The 21,959-nt window shown below is 41.7% G+C and overlaps 1 protein-coding gene across 3 annotated transcripts; it reads left to right on the top strand.

Annotated features, from left to right (window-relative positions):
• The first annotated feature begins 1,154 nt into the window (after nt 1-1,154).
• On the top strand, nt 1,155-21,912 carry homer1b (homer scaffold protein 1b). Of its 3 annotated transcripts, XM_039803327.1 has the most exons (9): nt 1,155-1,605; nt 6,386-6,542; nt 8,384-8,515; nt 10,480-10,572; nt 13,042-13,190; nt 18,385-18,541; nt 18,800-18,910; nt 19,030-19,110; nt 19,233-21,912. In XM_039803327.1, exons 1-9 carry the CDS (start codon nt 1,586-1,588, stop codon nt 19,422-19,424), a joined length of 1,092 nt encoding a protein of 363 aa, XP_039659261.1. In that variant the 5' UTR covers nt 1,155-1,585; the 3' UTR covers nt 19,425-21,912. The 3 variants fall into 3 exon arrangements, with proteins under 3 accessions (XP_039659261.1, XP_039659262.1, XP_039659260.1); XM_039803326.1 differs by lacking the exon at nt 1,155-1,605 and having other exon boundaries at nt 5,911-6,542; XM_039803328.1 differs by lacking the exons at nt 18,385-18,541; nt 18,800-18,910; nt 19,030-19,110; nt 19,233-21,912 and adding an exon at nt 13,489-14,758.
• Nucleotides 21,913-21,959: the final 47 nt, after the last annotated feature.

The following is a 21,959-nucleotide window of genomic DNA, read 5'->3' as shown; positions in this document are numbered from 1 at the left end:
GAGAGGGGGAGGGGCCAGCGGCTAGAGCAGCAAAAGCCAATGTGTGCTTCTTTTACAGACGATATCTTGTCAAACTTGGCACTGCACTTACTTTTGCCCATAGCAAGACACCTGTCAAGTTTGAAATCCATTGGACTAACGGTTCTAGAGAAATGCGCTTAACACCCACACACACAGACAGACAGACATTCCTGCAATTTATAGATAGATAGATAGATAGATAGATAGATAGATAGATAGATAATGTAGGCTATGTGCAACACAACATATAGGCTAGGTTGCATATATCATTTTAAAGCAAAATGCAGATTACATTAAATGTGTCCTATGTTTGCAGGCTGCCAAAGACGATTGATTTATTGACAGACAATAGCCTAAATAACTGATGGAGCATGAACTGGGTTATTTATTTGGCTGTTTAAATTGTGTGATGTTAAAGGGATCAGTGACCTGTTCACTGGACACAATAATACAATAATAATGCTGCTTATAGATTTAGAAAACTTAGGGAGGAAAATTAGCCTATATTAAAGCCACGGAACATTTTCTTTGAGCATTTGGTGGGGAGGCCACTTTGCAATAAACTTACTATAAAACAATAAACCATCAAATGGCATAATTCCCTAGAGCACCGAGTGACGTCACTGCGGAGGACGGTGTCGTGACGTATGCAATTCAATACTGACAGTGATCTGAGCCGGGCAGCGGATGCATCAGCCAGATGTGGAGCGGTTTGGTGGGCGGGGTACACACATAGGGGTCTGTGGATAGGCTTATCAATAAAGCACCGAGGCTATAGGCTACAGCCACAGCGTAGAAACTGCAGGATGTTTTAATCTATGCAAACGACTCCACATAGCCTGCCAGCATTGATAAGGCGAGAAGGCATTTGAAACGCGAATCAGTAAAAAAAGAAAGAAAAAGGCATACATTGATGTTGCATAAGCACAAGATATACTGTAGGTTTAGTCGCAGAGCCACATCAGAAATCGGCTTTATTCTATAGAAATGCCATGGTAGCCTAATACTGAGTGTGTGGAATAGCTGTGAAATAGCTGTAGTCTAGGCGAGAGAGTGGGGGTGTAGCCTGGAGCCTGTGATAATTAGAGAGAGAGAGAGAGAGAGAGAGAGAGAGAGAGAGAGAGAGAGAGAGAGACGCGGGTGGACAGTGTGATGCTGTACGTTATCTAGTGGCTAAATGAGGGTTGTCTTTCCCAGTTCAGGCAGCAGGGCTTCTCCACCCTTCCAGCGAGGATCTGTAATTTACACGACATCAGCAGGGCGCCTGTCGGACCTCCATTGGACTCTGCGCTGGATCTCCCACAGCGGCACTGCTGCTGCTCCATCACCAAAACCTCAACGCCAAAGGAGAAGGTCTGATATCCGTGCCATGTGCAGAACGACATGTATGTGTGATTTCATGCGGTGACAGCGGAGGGGAATGGACCAGTTGTCATCAAATTCCTGCAGACGCACCGACGGTGATACATCGAAGACTGTTGTGTAGAGAGAAGACCTTCATACGCAGCAGCCAATCCGAGAAATACGTTTTTATTGCCAGTGAAAAGGATCTGTGATCGCCTCCATGTCAACCTTAACAATGGGGTAAGTGTGATTATTATCCCACAGGGTGACTGAGTTCCCTTTCACTCATTTCTGTATTCATATCAGCTGCGGCTGCTTTTTAGGGTATGAACTTCCCTTCCATGGAAACCACACCACGCATAATGACCCGGGTGTAGGCTATGCGTAAAAATGTATCTCTGTCCTACATGACGAATAATAAACTTGATGGTGGATAGCTCAGGTAGGCTGTCTGACGTGTGGTTGAGTGGTGATCTTCTGACGGCCTTGATGTGCTGCACACTAAAACAACACCTTTTGAGACATGTAATAAAGCAACTTATTCCTCTGAATATGCACTGTTTGGTAAAATAGAAAAACGCTTTAGGCCAAACATGCTGGCAAACAAATGCAGGTGCAAAAGTGGCCCCATCATCAAACTTAGGATCAAAATTGGATTAAGTGGGTTTATCTGCAATGATTCCCAAAATAGGAGTATACAGTTTTTAGGGTGTTGTCACCAACATCAAGCAATAAGGCTTATATTCAGTGAAAGAGTGAATACAAATGCTGTTTTTTCTAGGTCTCTCTGTTTCGCTATTTACTCCTCACCTACATTATACAGTTATGTAATTCTGAAAGAAGATGTGTAACAAAAGCATTTCTTCTCAAATATTCTCAGAGATCTGTGGACTGATGTACATCCTGTTCCGGGTCCTGCTCTAGAGAAGGTTTGGGAACCGTATAAAATCAGAAGAAGGGGAATGTCAGCAATGCTGCACCAGGCTCTAATAACAGAAAGTGGCTTCCTGTCTCTATGGCAGCACATTGACTGCTATCTTACACATCAACAACAGGCACCAATCAGTGATATATATATACGCCTAGTGCGCAGCACTGCTTATTTGCATGTCCCCTAACCCTGAGCTCAGCGGTCCCCCCCTCACCAAGCCTGTCGTTCATTAACAGCTGTCTCTTGCAGTTCATTGTGATTAATTGCACAGCAGCAGGTTAACAATATGGCACAAGCTTGTTGCGATTGCAAGGCATCAGCCAAAACTCCTGCATTAACTATTTGCAATACACTGGAGGCTTCCCAGGGCCCACTCTGCCCTCCTACAGTGTGGGCAGCACATCATTCAGCAGCAGTCTCCCACTCAGCTTCAGCTCTCCACTGGGCTCTGTCACACTGGTGACTAAGTTACTGTTATGCAACTGACTCAATTGATCTACAGTGGAATAAATTGTAAACTGTGATTCAAAGCACTGCTACATACAGTGTGTGTATTAAAGTCTGAATATGTGCAGGTGCAGATGAGATAAAAGCATACATAGGTGCAGATCTGCTGTGTGGCTGCTTGTCTAGCAGTAATGGCACAGACAGATAGAGTCATATTTCACTTCAGGCCTTGTGGCTGAATACCAAGCTACTTACAGCTCTAATGGTAATGGCACAGAAGAGAACATTAATGTTGAACGAGAACTGAAGATGCCTATCAACACTTTCTCTGGTGTGCTCTCACTTCCTTGGCCAAATGCAATTAATGCACAGACGGACTCAGTTTCTCTCCCTGTCAGTTTGTGTGGGTGTGTGTGAGAGAGTGTGTTCACAGGCACATCTCAGGTCATCGAAGATGCTCCCAGTAAATAGAGCAACAGGGAGCTCTCTCATTAATGACCTCTCTCTACCTTAAATAAGATCTACTTGCCTTCAAGCTCTACACTGTTGAATTAATATAGAACTCTGGAAACAAGGACAACTTCTGGAGAGAGGCAGGGTGGAGGTAGCAGGGGAAAGGGAGATCTCCTGAGATGGACCGTTTCATTATGCTTTTGTTTCACTGTGAGCGTTTGCAGAAAGAGGGGCAGCTGCAAAGTTAAAGGGGACACTAAAGTAGAAAATAAAATGCCTCCTTTTGTGGAATAAAGTGACCTGTTGCCACTCCTGGAACTGTGTGTGTGTGTGTGTGTGTGTGTGTGTGTGTGTGTGTGTGTGTGTGTGTGTGTGTGTGTGTGTGTGTGTGTGTGTGTGTGTGTGTGTGTGTGTGTGTGTGTGTGTGTGTGTGTGTGTGTGTGTGTGTGTGTGTGTCAGTGAGGGGGTGGAACAAAACTGAAAACAACATTGTTATGGGACCCACACACACACTTTATGATAACTTAATATCACTTAATGATAACTGTTCACATTTGGATTATCTATGTGTTTTTCATTCGCCTCCATTGTACTGGGGCGGAGACAGAAATATCTTATAACCTGGGCAAATAAAATAAAAACTATTATGGCTAGATGCCACTAGAGGTAAGTGAGAAAATATGTTTTTGTTTTGAGCAGCCATAGTTCACGTAATTGTTAATATACCACACTGTGTAGCAGTTCAGAGCTTCCCACTTCCTTCATCTTCTTCTCAGCGCTCTATCCTCTCCTACATTCATCACCTCCTCCACGTTCTCCTCATCCCACCCTTCTTCTCTCACTTCATCACTCTCCCTCCCTCTCTCATTCTGTCTGCCTTCTCTCTCTTTTTGTTTTACCATTCACTTTCCATCACCTGCCCCTGTGTCACGCAGTATACTCTGCATGCTAAACACCCCTTCCCTTCCTCCTCTGTGTTTTTCCTCCCTCCTCCACATTTTCTCCTTTACCACTCATTCACATCCCACTAAAATTACACCCCTCGCTTACTTTTCCCCTCTTCCTCTCCATTCTCCTCTTTGCTCTTCCATTTCCTCTGACCATGTTCCACCTCTTATAGTGCAGGGGAAACTTTTGTTTTCACATTCACACTTTTGTAGGCACTTCTTTCATGCATTGATGGAAGATACAGAGCATCTTTGGCGTTCCCTGCAGCTTTTGCTGTGTCCCAATGCAGCCTACATGTACTGTTCATCACTAGAGTGCGAGAGGATCAACACTGAATTGACCTCCATGCAATCCCATAACCGTACGTATGAGACGTTACTCTGACAGGCTATTGGCTCAGACCAGAATCGCTGTAGTGGGAGCATGTATTATAGGTCTGATGCCTTTGGTGTTATGGATATGCCTGCTTTTGAGGAAGAAAAATGTCTAAATAGGTTATTGTTATATTTTGTAAGAAATCAGCATTTAACTTGAATCACATTCCATCATTTATTGGGCTTTCTTTTAAAAGTTCGGTTGTAGGATTAAGTATTGCTTTTTCTTTCTATTGCTTTTTCTTTCTATTGTTTTTTTTTTTTTTACAACTGGTGGGTGTCGTTTTGGAACAAAAGTCTTTGGCACAGACGTTCATGTAAAAATCAAAGCACAAGAATGTTTCTGTGTTTAGTACAAACACAATCAAGCACAAAATTTGCCACAGCTCCGTCAAATTATGCAATGAAAAATGATGGCAGTTGCCAAGCGGCTATTGCACAGATCATACGGACAGGCCGTGGTTGTGTGATGTGTGCTGGGAGAGATTTGAATGACTCACAGTTCCGCCACTTTCACTGCTGTCGATTATAATAATTTGTGCACAGCACTCCACAAGCAGCTTTGTGAAGCGGCATTAATCATCCCAGATTCACTCTCTGACTTCCTATACTCTCCACATTCCCCATCATTTTCTTACTCTCCCCCACCCCCCCCCCGCCCCCCCGCGCTCTCGCTCCATGTTTTTCTTTCTTTTCCAGTCTTGGCTAATCACACACAGGAGGGGTGTTGCCGCTGAATTTTAATATTCATTTATACAGCAAGCCTTTGATGTCCCCCATCACCCCCTCAGTGCAGTGTAAGCACTTCTCTATCTCCTGCTCTGCCAGCACTGCCAGCCCAGAATATCTCCCTCAGCACCCTGTGCTTTGAGTGTGTGTGTGTGTGTGTGTGTGTGTGTGTGTGTGTGTGTGTGTGTGTGTGTGTGTGTGTGTGTGTGTGTGTGTGTGTGTACTGACTGTAAATATTAACTAAGAAACTCCAACAATGAATGCTGGAATACATGAGGGAGTGAGGGATAAACGGACGAAGGGTGAAGGTGTCGCATGAGTGACAGGTGATTGGATGGTCAAAAAAACAAAGATGACTTAAATAATCCCAAACATTGATAGGGGTGAATCCTAACTCTAGTTTGAGTGTCATACAGGGTCAATAAGGAATTAAGTCATCTTAAACTGAGCCCATCATGGAGTTTTGATCATCTACTGATCTAAGCAACAGAGGCACAAATCCATACACTCATGATAGACATAAATGCAGATTTATGATTCATCACTTTGGTGTCATAGTGTGTGTGCATGTTTATAAAGTATATGCACATGCATTTTGTGTCTGTGTGGAAACTGCAGCTCTGTGGGGTGTGTCTTTGGTAGTTAACCATGGACTACTGTCTATATTTAGCCTTAAACCCTCTCCTTTCCCCTTCTGTACTCCCCTGTGTGACCCTCGCTCAGTGCTGCAGGCATTTCCATATCAGAGCAGAGAGAGAGACAGCGCCGGCTTACACAGATTGAAAGACAGAAAGAGTTTCTGTTGAATAGCTGCATCCATTGAGTGTATTGGTTCACAAGTAGAGTGATAATGTATGAGAGGAAGTGTAGACTTTTGGTGTATGCGGGAACTCAGTTTTAGTTTGACAGCTCAGTTAGCTTGTTATCCATTTACACATGGCAATGAGTGTATGTAGTAGTCCTTTGACAGCCTCTCTTACTGTGGTGTAACTATGGAGGATGGCGAGTTGGTAATTCGGTTGCCAGGGCGATCTGACTCACCTGTGGGCAATAGGAGTTGCGGTGCTGGTGGTGGGTTTGGTGAGACGTTGGTGTTGCGGCACAAAGAGGTTCATCACTTCTTCTTCGTCCCGTTCAGGGAGCAGCCCATCTACAGCACGAGGGCCCACGTCTTCCAGATTGACCCCAACACCAAGAAGAACTGGTTGCCCACCAGCAAGCATGCCGTCACTGTGTCCTACTTCTACGACAGTACGCGCAATGTCTACCGCATCATCAGCCTGGATGGCACCAAGGTGAGCAGTTGATTCTGATTATTACTGTAACTGTACACACTTTGTCGCACACAAAACACAGATTTCTTTATACAGTACCCCCCAATTTTTTATTTCTGCCAACTGACATGCGATTTTAGTGGCACTGTGATCTGCTGAGTGTTAATGATGTTAATAAGCTCTGCGCTGGAATCTAATGTGCAAACACATCTTAAAAGAGGTCAGTGCTGCAGCCCGTCCCAAGACTGACAGCTCATGTTTCATTGTGTGTAGGTATGCAACTACTGTGTTTGTGTGTGTGTGTGTGTGTATGTCTGTGTGTGTCTGTCTGCATTTGAGAGTCCACACTTTATGTCTGAGGATATTCTTGTTAGAGATCCAGGAGGGATATTTCTGCTGGGCATGGTGTGATTTATAGGGACTGACCAGTCACACACATGCACACTCGCCGCCAGTTATGGAGAGAGGAGGGGTGAAGTTAAATGAGAGAAACAGATGACAGAGTGAAAAGAATGGGTGGTAAAAGAAATAACTAGTGCGGCAAAGACAGAAAAGTGTGAAGCCAGGTGATCGAGAAGGTCGGACAAATGTGAAGGACTGATGGGAGCAAAGCAAAGTCGCAGAGTTTGCATTCAGTGATCACCAACTGTGTGTGAACAATTTGTGATGGGCAACTGAGCAACCCTCTCATATCGCGCAGCACTCAATAGATAGTTGATCACTAAATTCAGCTATTGTGTAACACAAACTCACTGACTGCTACCCCTCCCAAACTCATTGTTATGTATTAATGGAAACCAGAATGTCAACCATTACACAACACTGTTAATTAATCAGCCATTAATTTGTTCTCCATTAATGTTATTTAACAAGGGAAGCTGAATTATATAAGACCTAGAGGTAGCCTTCTATTTTAGCTCATGTCAATTAGAATATATATTTATTAGTGTCAAGAAACTAATAAAAAGGTGACTTCCACTAACCCTGTCTGTTGCACTAAGACCAGGTCCGTTGGTTCCTATTGAAGATGTAAATCTTTAGAAACCAGTCATGAATATATATTTAATTTCTCTGTCATCACTCCATGTGTGTGCATACATTAAATCACAGTCAAACTTAGCAGCCCTCTCTTAGCTTTCCAAAATGGATTTTATTGTGTTGGTGGGTGTGAGCCTGCGCCACTGGAAGGTATGTGTTCTTCCAGGCTTCCCCTGTCTCTCACACATACATACAAACATAAACACAAACACAAAGCTATTTTTTCAGATAAAGTAAAGGGATGCAACTATGATCAATTATATATTTTTTGATTAATTGATTAATCATTTACAGTAATTTATAGTGTGTCAGACATACAGAAGCCTCAGGTGATGCATTAAAAAAAATTGTTCAACCAAAGATATTCATTTCACAATGACATGAAACAGAGAAAAGCAGCAAATCCTCCCATTTGAGAAGCTGGAAGCATGATTATCCAAATTGTTGACGATAAAGGTTCTATTAATCGATTATAGCTCAATTAATTGGCTTATTCTTTTGGCAATGCTGTAATACTTTGGAGAGTCTCATAGGCACATGATCGAGACACTAATACCACCAGTTACAGAAAGATAAAGTAGAGATACAGCTGAGGTTTTATTGTGTGAACTGTGTGTTCCAACAATATGTTTCATAGATATTGTCATCTGTCGTCCTGATTTATGTCTGCGTGAATAATCTTCATTCAGAAATACAAAAAGCAAATGCTTGGCTTTAAATTCTCCTTGCCTTTTCATCTGACCCCCTTTCTCTCTTATACACACACACACATATTAAACACACTGCAGTAATAAAGTGTTAAGTGTGTTGCCTTTGTCCTGCAGGCAATAATCAACAGCACCATCAGTCCCAACATGACGTTCACAAAGACGTCACAGAAGTTTGGCCAGTGGGCTGACAGTCGAGCTAACACTGTCTACGGCCTGGGATTCTCCACTGAGCATCATCTAGCCAAGGTACCCCGCACGCACACACATGCACACACACACACACACACACACACACACACACACACACACACACACACACACACACACACACACACACATTAACATATTACAACCAAACTCAGCAGTATAAACCTCTTATGTATAAAAGTCTTTTGATGTCCCGAAATTCCCTCCCTCGACAACTATTGTTTATATCTTAAACTCCCCTTTCCCAATAATTTACCTCTTTGTACGACTATGTTCTATAAGTGGAAAATTCTGGAAAATTCTCGGCAGCCCAAAGATTGGCTTATAGAGGAAACACCAATTTTACATATTGGTTTACATCGGTGTAGTTTAGTTTATTCCTTGAGAAGAATTATATGACCTTTGAAAACAGATGTATGATGTCTTCTGTGGCTCAGGAGGGAGCTCAAAAGGAAATAACCATGATGATGTCACCATGGTCCTCTAAGTTGTGGCTTAATTTTTAGGGAATGACTCAAATTAGGGACCAAAAGTCAGGCTATCCCAGCTTCTGCTGCTTCGATTTTGACAATTCTATTTAAAACCTGTTTCTCACAGGGCTCCAAACTCTATGAAAGTGCAATACTAAATTTATAGATTACCTCTCCAAGAAGTAAATGTGCCATATTTATTTTCCTATTATTTGAAAGTAACGAGTGTCGATTGTCACTGAATTGTCTTGTTGTGATGTTGTACTGTACATATATAATTTGTTCTCAGGTCTCTCTTGCATAACATATTTTAATCTTAATTAGACTTTGTAAAGAAAAAAAGCTTACAGTAACATATAAAGGTAAACTGTATTCAAAGCTAAGCTCATAATCAAGCTTAAATCATTGTCACAAATCAGAACCTTTGTTTTGTTCATTTTCTCATCTTCTTGGCTAATGTAGAGCATGTTTAGTTTGACTGTATCACAGTGGATATAATACTTTTGAGAGGAACTGTGTCTGGAGTGTATCAATATGCAGTTTTAACAGACACCTACCAGCCAATTAGAAGTATTTTTTGTGTTCGAAAGTTGAAATAATCAGATTCACTTCTCAGATAACTGCGGTGCCAACACTCCTGAAGCACTTACACTGAGAACTACTGCATTTAGATCACCGTACCAGAACTATAATTGCACTGAAGTGAAATGATATTGAGTTACGTATTGCAACTCCACTAATGGCAGACACAAGATCGGCTCCAGCAGCGCTGCCAATTTGATTTCCTCGCCACTCAGCCCTCCGCAGTACTGTATATACTGGCGATATGGGCTTGTGTGGATGTGCCAGGGTGTTTATATTTGTTCAAATCCACTCAGCTGAGCTCACCTTACTGCTTCAGGCTCGCTGGATGTATCTGTGCTCTCAACTAAAATAACTCCTGAGATCAACTTCAGCCACTAGCAAATTCTGATTAAACAAAACAACACTATTACCAAAAATCTCAACAAGGAAAACACAATGGCACAGTCTATTTTGTTCTGTGTGTGTATGCGAAAGCATAAGTATATACTGTATCTGTGATAGAAGAGACCACTAACAGTGACCTAGTTAGCTCATGTTTCTGCTAAGGCATTATGGGTAAGGTAAAGTTCAACTGTGGGTCGTTATTGGCAACAGCTTCTCCCTATCAACTCAAGTCAAGTAGAACTTTATTTGTCCCCAAAGGGGCAATTGGTTTTGCAGCAGTGACCACACAAGATCAACACAAATACAACAATAAATAGCAAACATGTAAGAATAAAAAAATAAAAAATCTTCCCCAGCTTCAAGACTGACGTATTACACACTGATCTGTGTGTGTGTGTGTGTGTGTGTGTGTGTGTGTGTGTGTGTGTGTGTGTGTGTGTGTGTGTGTGTGTGTGTGTGTGTGTGTGTGTGTGTGTGTGTGTGCACATATGGCTTTACTGAGCGGATTAAACCACAGTGTTGTATGAATTACAGTCCATACTGATGGCTGTCTTCTGTGTCCAGTTTGCAGAGAAGTTTGCAGAGTATAAAGAAGCAGCACGGCTCGCTAAAGAGAAGAGTCAAGAAAAGATGGAGATGGCCACGTCTCCTTCTCAGGTATGTTCAGTAGGCTATGTAGTGTATAATATGTGACGTTTAGAGGGGAAAATGTCTCTTTGAAGGAACTGCTAACAACTTCTAGACATCTGAAACGTGCAAAAGGGGTCCCTACCAGACACTGTTTTTTTGTGAGGGTTCAAAGCCAAAAAGGTCAGAAATGACTAATTTAATCTTTAAAAATCTGTCGTGATGTATAAGTTAATTGTACGTTTTTTATCTGCATATACAGTATAAACTCTTAAGCCAAAAAATAACCAGTAATTATCTTTCAAATTCTTCTGAATGTATAATGTATAATGAATGTATAAGGTAGCATACACTCATAAAGGTTTCTCAAAATTTTACTTAAGTGCAGAACTTGAGTAAATGTACCTTCCCCTGCTGCATGAAACCCTTGGAGATCCAGGCACTGAGGTTAAGAATAACAGTTCTGATATAATATACACCAGTGTGGTACATGTTTTGTGTATGTAGTCTATCCACCCTATACATTTCAAGAAAAAGACAAAGCTTAATTGGAGAACATAATTAGCTTGTGTGATTGTTAAGTATTTGTTTGCGTGGAATATGTAATAGTTATCTGAGAGAAAATTATCTTGTTTCAGAGGAGAATCCCCAGAGCAATCTGTGCTTTAATCTAAGGGCTGTTACAGTAACAGGCTTCATGTCCTCGTCTGTTCATTATGGAGGCTAGGGGAGCAGCCCCCCGCTGTACTGCGGTCTATTAATGTACTATTAATGCTGCGGCCCACATGGGTTGAAATGCTACAGTATATTGTGCTTCCCATGGGAGGATGTTTTTTAATAAAGCCAAGTGGACAGCTTTGCTCTCATCAGGGGTTAAAGGCTGTATATGTGCTGGCCACCGCCACACTATAGTGGTGACACTGGAGAGATTGCTGTTACTATAAAGGCTGCAGCCTTCCTGCTACAAGCCTGCAGTGCTCTCCTCAAGCTGCTCTGTTTCACTACTGAAAGTCACTGTTTTAACCTACATGCCTGCTGGCTTTCTTTCTAACCTCCAGATCCTCTCTTTTCTCGTCTATAAATATGCTAGAAAACATGAGAGAGGACTTATTCCGCTGAAACAAGATGAGAAAACTCATCCCAATAGGCCAGACCCCAGTGGACGTGCATCATGAACAGATATTGAATGAATGTGAAGCACAAAATGTAGCACTAACCATAATCTTTCTCTTATCTCTCACTTCCTTCTTGTCCATTAGAGACATACAGGCAGTGTCATATATTGTGCCCAAGCCCTGAGTCTTAATAGCTTTGTTTTATGTACGAGCAGCGGCTAAATGATTTGTCTCTCGTATAATTCTGTGGTTGTATGGGATATAAAGATAAGCATTAATCTGTAATTCTGCAATTTCCCAGCGCTATAGTAAGCTATTCAATGGCCTATGCATGTGGAACTGCTCACTAAGACGCTCAAGATGCTTTTTACATTCACAGCAAGAGCTTTATGAGTGTGAAAGACAGCACCTCCACCACCATTAAAAACACACACACACACACACACACCTCTGTCATTTCTCATGTCAGGAGAAGGATGATCCAAATTAATGTATGCAATTTTCTTTTTATCTTGTTGCCATCTCTGGTAATAAGAGGTTGTTAAGTCAAGTTAATTATTACACATTTTATAAATTACATTTAAGTTAATTATACAGGAGTTATTATAAGTCAATTTCTGTAAGTGCTGTAGGACTGAAATGATTAGTTGATTAAACAATAAGTCAATTTACAGAAAATAATTGAGATAATTGTTTAATTGTTAAAGTAATTTATCCAGGGGAAAAAAATCACTGGTTCCTGCTTCTCAAACATGTTGTAATCTTTTAATCATTGTAAATTAATCGTCTTAGAAATTTAAACTGTTGGTCTGACAAACAAAGACATAGAAAGATGTGTCCTTGGGCTCTGAATTTTATAGGGTAAAAATGAATCGATTAATCGTAAATCACAATTGACAGCATAATCAGTAAGGAAAATAGTTGTTAGCTACAAGCAGTGCTCTATATTTTCTCATGCTAACTACTACCCTGTTCTTCTCTATTTAATCTAAACAAATCACTGTTTCTGTTTTTGGTAATGTTAAACGCACCATTTCTTGTACGATTAAGGCTGTGTCTCTGGAAAAAGCATCCAGACACCATTAATAACAAAAAATGTAGGCGACGTAAGCTTTTGTAACCTCACAGTAAATTTAATCATTACTATTTCAAATTATTGACATTAAAGAGTATCATGCAGATATTTATTTATAGGGAGATGTCACAAATGTCTAAATTTGATGAGTAAATGGTTGAGCTTTTAAAAGGATTTCACAATACTTGCCATATCTAGTCACAATGACTAACAGTGTAAAGAAGAATACAATGATTAAAATAATTCAGTTGTGTGTTTTATTGATTATTTGATAGTAGTAACAGCTGAACAACTTTATTTCACATGTAGGAGTCTCCAGGCGGCGAGCTTTCGTCACCTTTGACCCCAGTGACTCCGCCCATGGAAAACATCAACGGCACAGATGACATCTGTGACACGACTCCCAACTCAGACACGCGTCCAGAGCCGTCTCAGAACGCACTGGCCTTCGCACACAGGTACACCCCACATTGTAATGTGTTCACTGTCCCCTGTTGTCCTGTTTACTACAGTACAGATGTAAAAGTCTGACCACACACACTCACTGTCACATAGATCACACACAAACAATACCACAATAGATTCATTATTATGATTTCTTTTAGTATTCTGTTTGTCTGAGGCACAGAAGTATACACCTTCCTTCCTCTATGTCTTTCTTTTCGTCTGCGTGCACCTACTGTATATATGTTGCATGTCAGCATGGTAGTGAACTCCCTCTATTCACTGCTGCTCTCTCGTGTTTTTCCTCTCTAGGGAGCAGTATAAGACTTGTCGGGTCTGCTCTTTCTGATAGGGATGTCATTACAAGTCCTGAAAACTGCGACATCATAACTACACAAAACAAAAAAATTTTTAGGCACAAACTTTCCCAAAAATAGGAATCTGATTGCAGGTCAGCAACAGGGAGGGCCTACTTTACAAACCTGGTGCACTGCCTGTTTACCAACCGCTAACAATTAAGGTAAAACAGCACGCCATCACTCCAGACAGGAGGAATATTGGTGCAATGAATTATATCAGTGACATTTTTGCTCACACGCTGTCACTTCACATGGACCATGTTACTTCGAGTGTTTCTCAGGAATAAGGAATTATTCAAGTTATTATTTTGTCCACTCTAAGCATGTTTGTTAAGGAAACTCGCATATATTTATAGTGATATATGTTTGCCTACTGCAATGCAATAATATCTTTTTAATTGAAAATTCAAATCTTTTGACTTTTATGGTGTTTGGTGCATTACGGAGTATGTGACGGTGTCACTTCTATGCATGCTGCACTACTGTTACACTGTATACATTCCTGCTGTTTTTGTGTCCTGTCAGCAGACTGAATATCGAAATGGATAATTCATATTCTCTGTGATTGTCAATACTGGTTCATATGTAGTGGATTGTGTAAGATAAAAAGGGTCAAAGTTCCATGTAAATATTTTTGATTTGTATAATGTCTCTCTGAAGAGTTGTGTGGTTGTGAGGTTCACCAAAAAGGTGTTGATGAAGCGTTTTAATGTAAGACTTATATAACATACTGTGGGGTAGTGGGAGGCAGAAAAAGAGAAAGACAGACAGGCCTGCAGAGTGTTTGTGTGTGTGTGTGTGTGTGTGTGTGTGTGTGTGTGTGTGTGTGTGTGTGTGTGTGTGTGTGTGTGTGTGTGTGTGTGTGTGTGTGTGTGTGTGTGTGTGTGTCAGAAGCCGGAGAGAGCGAGAGAACGACAGAGAGAGGTGAGAGGTGCATTGTATAAACTCTGTGCATGAGTCACTGATATACCTAAACATTCTCCAACTGCACACACACTCACTAGAAAAAATAAACTGAACAGAAGGGCATGGAACAATGAGTTTGAATCATTTGAGTGAGTGAAGTGTTTTTTCTCAGGAGACGAAAATGTCCCTATTATCTACTGTGACCTGTACACAGGTCTTTTCATTTGTAAAATCTTTGTAATCTTGTGCCACTCGTTTCATTATTTCTCTGGCTGCGATTCTTATTAATTAAAGATATCAATCCATCGCTTTAATGTATTATCATTCTTTTTTACTTAACTATGGGTGTCTGAGAGAAGGCTTAGAACATTTTTTTGATATTTAAAGATCATTGTAGAGATCTTTAAAGGTATTATTTATTAGTGTGTTAAAGCCTTTAAAGCTGTGACAAGCTCAAGTGCAAATGCTTAGAAATCCCTACCGCTACATCATGAACTCTGAAAGGCTACACAGATCTGAGTGTGCAGCGAGAGCATAATGTAGAGAGGACACCCACTGCCTGCTGCAGCGTTGCTGCTGATGTGTCTATTAATGCTGCATGCGTGGGAGACCGGGTCGACTCTCCACATTCAAGATGGCAAGCAAACCTCTTTTCTCAGAGGCATATGCAGAGAGTGTAGATGATAGCACAGTCCAAATATTTTACCACATAACTCTCCCTCTTTCTATCTGTTCTCTCTATGATCATACTTCTTCTATTTAATATCTTCCGTGTGCATCATCTCTCATGTCCATCACCTCTTACAGTAGCTCCATCAGCGTCTCATGTGCCTCAAGCTGCAGTGAAAATGTTTTTTTTCTGTCAATTTGTATAATGGTGTATAAGCTTATCGTTGATTTAATAGCCTAAAGAAAAGATTACAAATGTTTGTAGTGTACTTTAATGTGTTTACTTGTATATTACCTCATTTGGGTTCAGACCCACATATTGAAACACACCTCTACACACAGGTCTTTGCTGTTATTTTTTGCACCAGACCTCTATGATGGTCTTGGTTTGTCTCTCTACCATGTGTCTGGAATTAGATGAGGACTTATTACCATAACATATACAACACACTGCTGCTTAGCGGGGCTGTGTAGGCCGGTTTGTGTGGGTGCGTAGGGCAGAGGAAGAGAGAGGAGGATGAGAGTGCAGGGCTGTGAGAGAGTTTTTTATATTACAGGATGTAGGCGTGTTTGTCAGGTCTGCGGTGGAGTTGTTGAATGGTGTTCTGAATATTGGAAGACCTTTAGTTGGGACTGCCTTGGCTGTATGTGAATGGTCTTCTAGTGTTGGAGGATGCAGGCGTCTGTCGGTGGGTTTGTGTGAACGAAGACGGTGCCGATGTCATACGTGAGGGTGCCACAAGCCTCCGTTCCTCCAGTGCTGCCATGGCAACCGCTCTTGCTCCCTGCTTTTTGAATTGCTATGCGAGGAGGAAGAACCTACCTGACAATGCACAGTGGTCAGGACACGGCAGAAACACAAGAAGGCTGTAGAAAAACCTTCAAACCTTGTGTTTGGTCGCTTTATTGAGCCTGGGAGGAGAATTCTACTTAATATTGTGAAATAGTAAAACACAAAACTGAGTGTTGATGTTTTATTCAAGAGTCATGGTGCATTGGCAGTGTGTACATGTTATGTTCAAACCACAAAAAACATTCAGAATTCAATAAAAAAAAAATTAACCAATTAAAACAAAATAAAATGCAATAAAAAAGTAACCCGACACCCCCAAAAATCTGCTCTTTTTTTGTCATGACACATCTGCTTTGGTTGGCAGAATATTGTTCACATGAAACAGATAAAAACAAATATACTAAATATTAAACTCTGTAATAATGATCTTCTCTAGCAAATACAGATTTTTTTAAAATGTTCTTTTCTTTTTAAATGTATTCAAAAACAGGGCAACAAAAAATTGCCTAACAATTTCAAGCTGATACAAACAAGGAAGTAATTGCTCTTCAGTTTAACATCACAATTGGCTCTTGCATGACTAGAAGTGGAATTATAAAAAAATGACATATTGATCAGCAAATATAGAAAATATGATTAGCTAATAAAATCTTCACGATAATAATATAATAATACATAATTGTATTGTGTAAATATATTATCTTTACAATCAGCAGTTCCTTGACACAGTGGCAGCTAACTTACCCTCCATGTGTCTCACACATCTTCAGCTCTGCTCTGCTGTCCTCAACCAGATGCCCTCTTTCAGCCTTTCCACTCATTTAATGAAGACGAACACCAGTGTCAAAACATCTTGCACTCTTATCTCCTCTGATTCTCCCTCCATTGCTCTCCTTTGCTTTCTCCGTCTGTCTCCATCTGCACATCTCGACGTCTCGCCTGCTCTCCTGCTCTCCGAGCTGCTCGCTGCTGTGTGGGGTTTATACATTGGCGGGGCTGTGAGCCTTGGTGACAGCATCGCTCCATGTGTGTGTGAGTGGTTGTGTGTCAGTTGATATGTGCATGTGTAGGATGAAGTGTCGTCTCCCTCCTATGCGTCACACAGGCAGACACACTTGCACTAACAGAGGGGGTGGCTGTTGTGTAAGAACTGAAGGTGCCGTGGGAGACCTGTGTGAATTACATCTGAGGTTTTCACTCTTTTACACTTTATAGAGTGGGTGTTATGGCATAGTGGAGTACTGCTGCAGTGTGAGAATATATATAGTGTGTGTGTGTGTGTGTGTGTGTGTGTGTGTGTGTGTGTGTGTGTGTGTGTGTGTGTGTGTGTGTGTGTGTGTGTGTGTGTGTGTGCGCGTGTGTGTGTGTGTGTGTGTGTGTGTCAGTGAGGGGGCGGAGCAAAACTGAAAACAACATTGTTATGGGTCATACACAGACCCTCATCACTCCTTGAGCGAGCTAAGCTTCCTTTTGTGTTTTTCTGTATATGTAGTTCCACACCGCTGTGAGGGATTTCTGTCAAGTATGTGGGAGTAGGAGCTCCTTTTCAAAAGTACTTGACTCAGTGTCAGTACTCGACAATGTTTAGGTCTCTCATACATTCTCCCGCCCAAATCAGACATTATGTGAGAGACAGGGAGTGGGCATTATGTAAATCTTAAATTAATACCGCAGTGCTCATATCTAACTGGGTAGATGCACAACGGAAGCATTTACCCTCCAGAAAGTTGAGTTTGTACCTATATCTAATATTACACTGTAACCCTATCCACTACCCAGACCATATGCAGCCTTTTTCTCCCACACATGGCTCTCCATCGTGCAGTTCAATCACATTCACATTCACATTCACTTCTCCCTTATCTGTCATTTCATCTTCTCGTCTGTGAGTAGCTGGACTAGATTAGGCTCCAGCCAGTCTGAGGATATAATCTCAGATTACAACTCATGTGGCAGACAGCTGCTTTCACAGATACAGGCCAGGAAGTGGCGACCTCCAACTTGAGTGCCCGCTGAAGCCTTTGTCAGCTGTCAGTGCTGGCACAAGGATGGATGGATGGAAGCATTATTTTTGAATGGGCCTCACCTGCTTCACCTGCAAAATGTCAATCAAAGAAACCCCAAAAGACTCAAAACGAACACAAAGAAACTCAAAATGATGACCAATAGACACACAACCACAAAGAGATGCAAAGTGAACACAAATAGACTTAAAACCACTAGGAAGAAACTCTTTCGGACTGGATTGTCTTGATCTGAAGGGGGTGGGGAAGATGGATGGATGGATAGTTACAAACAAGAATGGTTGTAATATGCTGTGAAAAAAATAAACATTCACATTCACAACTAAATTTTGCAGAATCAGACATCATGAGTTTCCAGATATACATATAGTATCTTGCATCTATTGCATGAAAACATGAGCACTTATCTTATGTTGCTGCGGTAAACTGACAGTATGAACGTCCCTGTGTTCTGCAGCCCTGTCATGACAAAACACTGGGAGGCTGAGCTGGAGGCACTAAAGGGGAACAATGCCAAGCTCACGGCAGCTCTGCTGGAGTCCACAGCCAACGTCAAACAGTGGAAACAACAACTGGCTGCCTACCAGGAGGAGGCCGAGAGACTACACAAACGGGTGAGGGACGGGGTTCAGGAATGCTTGCTTGTTTTCATGTGTGATTAATTCATTCACATCACATGAGAGGGATCATTTGGATGGGATGGTGTGAAGCCAAGATGAGAGGACGCAAAAACAGAGAGGAGAGATGACTGTTGGCATGAGGGAGTGTTAAAAAGAGGTAGTCTGGAAATAAAAGATAAGCTGAGATCATGATAATGTTGTGTCCTTCTCTCTCCATGGATCTAACATTTGATCTCCATCTTGTCCTTTTAGGTGACGGAGCTCGAATGCCAGAGCAACCAAACCCCGGCTATCAAATCCCAGAAGACTGAACTCAACCAAACCATAGAGGAACTGGAGAATATGCTAAGGGATAAAGAAGAGGTGTGTGTGTGTGCGTGTGTGTGTGTGACAGGGGGGAAGTGCCTTGCTTGAAATGTAATAGCTCATGCAGCAACACCCTACATGCTACACAGCCTTTTAATCTGTTTTATGTCCTTCAGGAAATGGAAAAGTTTAAAGAGGAATTGGAAAACATGAATGACCTGATGGAGCAGAAAGACACCCTTACCCAGAAACTTGAGGTGAGTGATACAAAGACGCATTGTACATACAGTATAACTGTTTCCCAAATTATCAGCAGGCCCTCTGTCGTTATTTACCTCCTAATGACACAAACCTGACAACAATGCTTTTTCTTCTCCAGGAGACGGAGCTGCGCAGTCGGGTGCTAGAGGAGCAGCTGGCGGGGGCCGAGCAGCGGCTGGAGGAGAACCAGGAGGAGCAGGAGAATTTCAGGAAGAGCCTGCGGACGCTGCTGGAGCTGCTGGACGGCAAGATCTTTGAGCTGACGGAGCTCAGAGACACCTTGGCTCGGCTCATAGAGGAGGCCAGCTAGAGACGGAGCTGCCTAATCTTCACAGACAGAGCCATATGATCATTTACACCCTGAGACCCCGAACTCACCCACACCGATTCTACCCACCACGCCCCACCTTCCTCCTATACCCCACACACATCAAAACTGAGACACTACACTGCCCCAATTCTGATTTTGCTCAAAAAGGGCAGCTAACTCCCCTAATCAAGCTCCCAATAATCGCAGGCACTCCTGTAGTTCAAGACAACGCAGGGACTACCTCATCTTGCCTTCTGATTGGCTGGTGTAGGTGTAACCTCGGTTGAATTGATCTCTCCAGAAGTAGGGATGCCTGTCTTGGCACACTGCAACTGCCCCCCCCCCCCAAACCCACCCACACACTCTCAAAGAGTTAACTTGAGATCTGTGCCTCAGTGCCACCTGCTGTTTGACTTGGAGAGCTGCACCACAGCTTGCAGCATCACATCACACACACATACCCCTTTTCTTTCTCTCTGAACTGCCCCCTCCAAGGGGAATGTTGAAAGTCACGAGGAAATAATTGCTGTTAAGACTCAGAGAACTGCGCCAAAGCTGCCAAATCCCCCCAAAATATTGTCCTCTAACTAGCAGATGCTTTGATCCAAAGTGACTTACTGTACAGAGAAGTGCTGAACAGAGAAACCATGCTTGAGCTCAGGCTGCCAGCGGAGTGTCAGTGGAAACAGAGAATTAAAGGATGGCTCTCAACAAACCAGTCTTACCTATTTACACAGGGCTGCTGGGAAATGAAGTTTGGTTTACGCATATATCCTATATATTCACACCCTATATAAAATCCTACATGATAGCTGAGTATTGAATCTTCCAGAGGCATTGTTCGTGCCACATAGAAATTTTAGAGGGTGTGTACCCATGTTAGATTCAACATGAGAATTCCTGTATCCAGACTGCTTCCACCGCCACAGACACCTGACCTGTCTTCCTGCCAAACTCAGTGTGGTGTGTGTTCCCAAACAAGGCCTGACCTGCGACATAACGCGTGCCTTCAAAGGACATATGCGTGGACACATGTTTGTATATAATATGTGTGTGTAATTTGTGCTGTGAGAGGAAGACCCTGTTTTTGGACATCAAGGCCCACACACTTACACACACAGACAGACAGACAGACAGACAGACACACACACACACACACACATACACACACACACTGAGCAATACCAGACAGGCTCTATACAACACCTCTATTCATCTCTATCAGGTACTCTACTCAGTGGACTCATGCAGATAGGTCAAATGCATCTCAGCTGATTCCCCCTGTCCAACAGAAAGTGAACTACTGTTGACCGCGAACCTGTGTGGCAGCCCTTTCTGGTCGAAGTAGTGCATCATGAAGGGCTTATAGACTGTCATCTAGGTGTTCGTAAATCTCCACCCTCAGTGGAACTGGCCACAGTTTTTCACTTACATTGAGAACTGTACTCAGTTTCTATTCTTTTTTACGCTGGATAAAACACTGATGATATAATTATAGAACTGTATAAGACAACTTTCTACTCATGACATTGTAAATGAATGGATGGATAACTCAAATGCAGTAACGCCCTGCATTGGCTTATTGTTGTGTATTAACCCACGGAAAAGTATTGCATAGTTATTATAGAATATCTAGTCTGTAGGAAAACAATGAAAACCTCTTCAATATATATTTCAAATGCGTAACAACACAATGTAAACACATAGTGTTAAACGTTCTGTACCAAAACTTACACTTCTAAAGCAGCTCCTGTACCAGTAAAATCCAAAACTGCATCTTAAAATCTCTTTCTTTATAATCACTCAATTTCTAAAAAGCTATATTCTCACATGAAATGCTACTTATATTTTTTTTTCAAATGAGCACCCTGTTTGCACTGTTATAACACTGTTGTAACTACATTATATATCGAGAGATTTGCATTAAATACTAGCACAGCCTAATTCTGTACTTAAAATATTGTAGTTAGTTACACAGGTTAATACACTGGAATAAGTCCCATGTAAAGGAAGTTGCCCAATTTTTTTTCTTTCTGGTTTATCTTTGACAGTCGAATGACAAGAGATGGAATACCTTGATATTAATGCTATTGTTAATGATAATGAATGCCTTTGTACAGTAGTGGATAATAAGCTTTTCATTCTCCTGTTTTGTAACTTATGGTATTTAAATGTAGGTATTATTATTGTATTTAGAGGTATGAGAAGACTGGCAATATTTTTGACTATTTAAAGTAATTTTGAACTTGATGATATTAAAGAGGTACCTCAGGCCAATGATGTTCGTAGATTGGTGAGACTTGAGTGTTTGCAGGTGAAAGGATTTACCAAATGCTGGTGAAAAACGATCAGGAGACACACCTGTTGGTGCTTCAGCCAAACTAAATCCTTTGTTGAATTCAAACAAAGACAGCCCTACCAGGCTAAGAACACACATCTGTGAACTGAGAAATGCTATGTTTTATATTCAAATACAGTGACAGCAGAATTCAGTGTGTGCAAATCGCTTTTGTTATGGTTTGTTTTTTAAGAAAC

Source organism: Perca fluviatilis, chromosome 6, assembly GCF_010015445.1.
Source record: "Perca fluviatilis chromosome 6, GENO_Pfluv_1.0, whole genome shotgun sequence".
Classification (NCBI taxonomy): Eukaryota; Metazoa; Chordata; class Actinopteri; order Perciformes; family Percidae; genus Perca; species Perca fluviatilis.
This window is presented reverse-complemented; position numbering and strand designations above follow the sequence as displayed.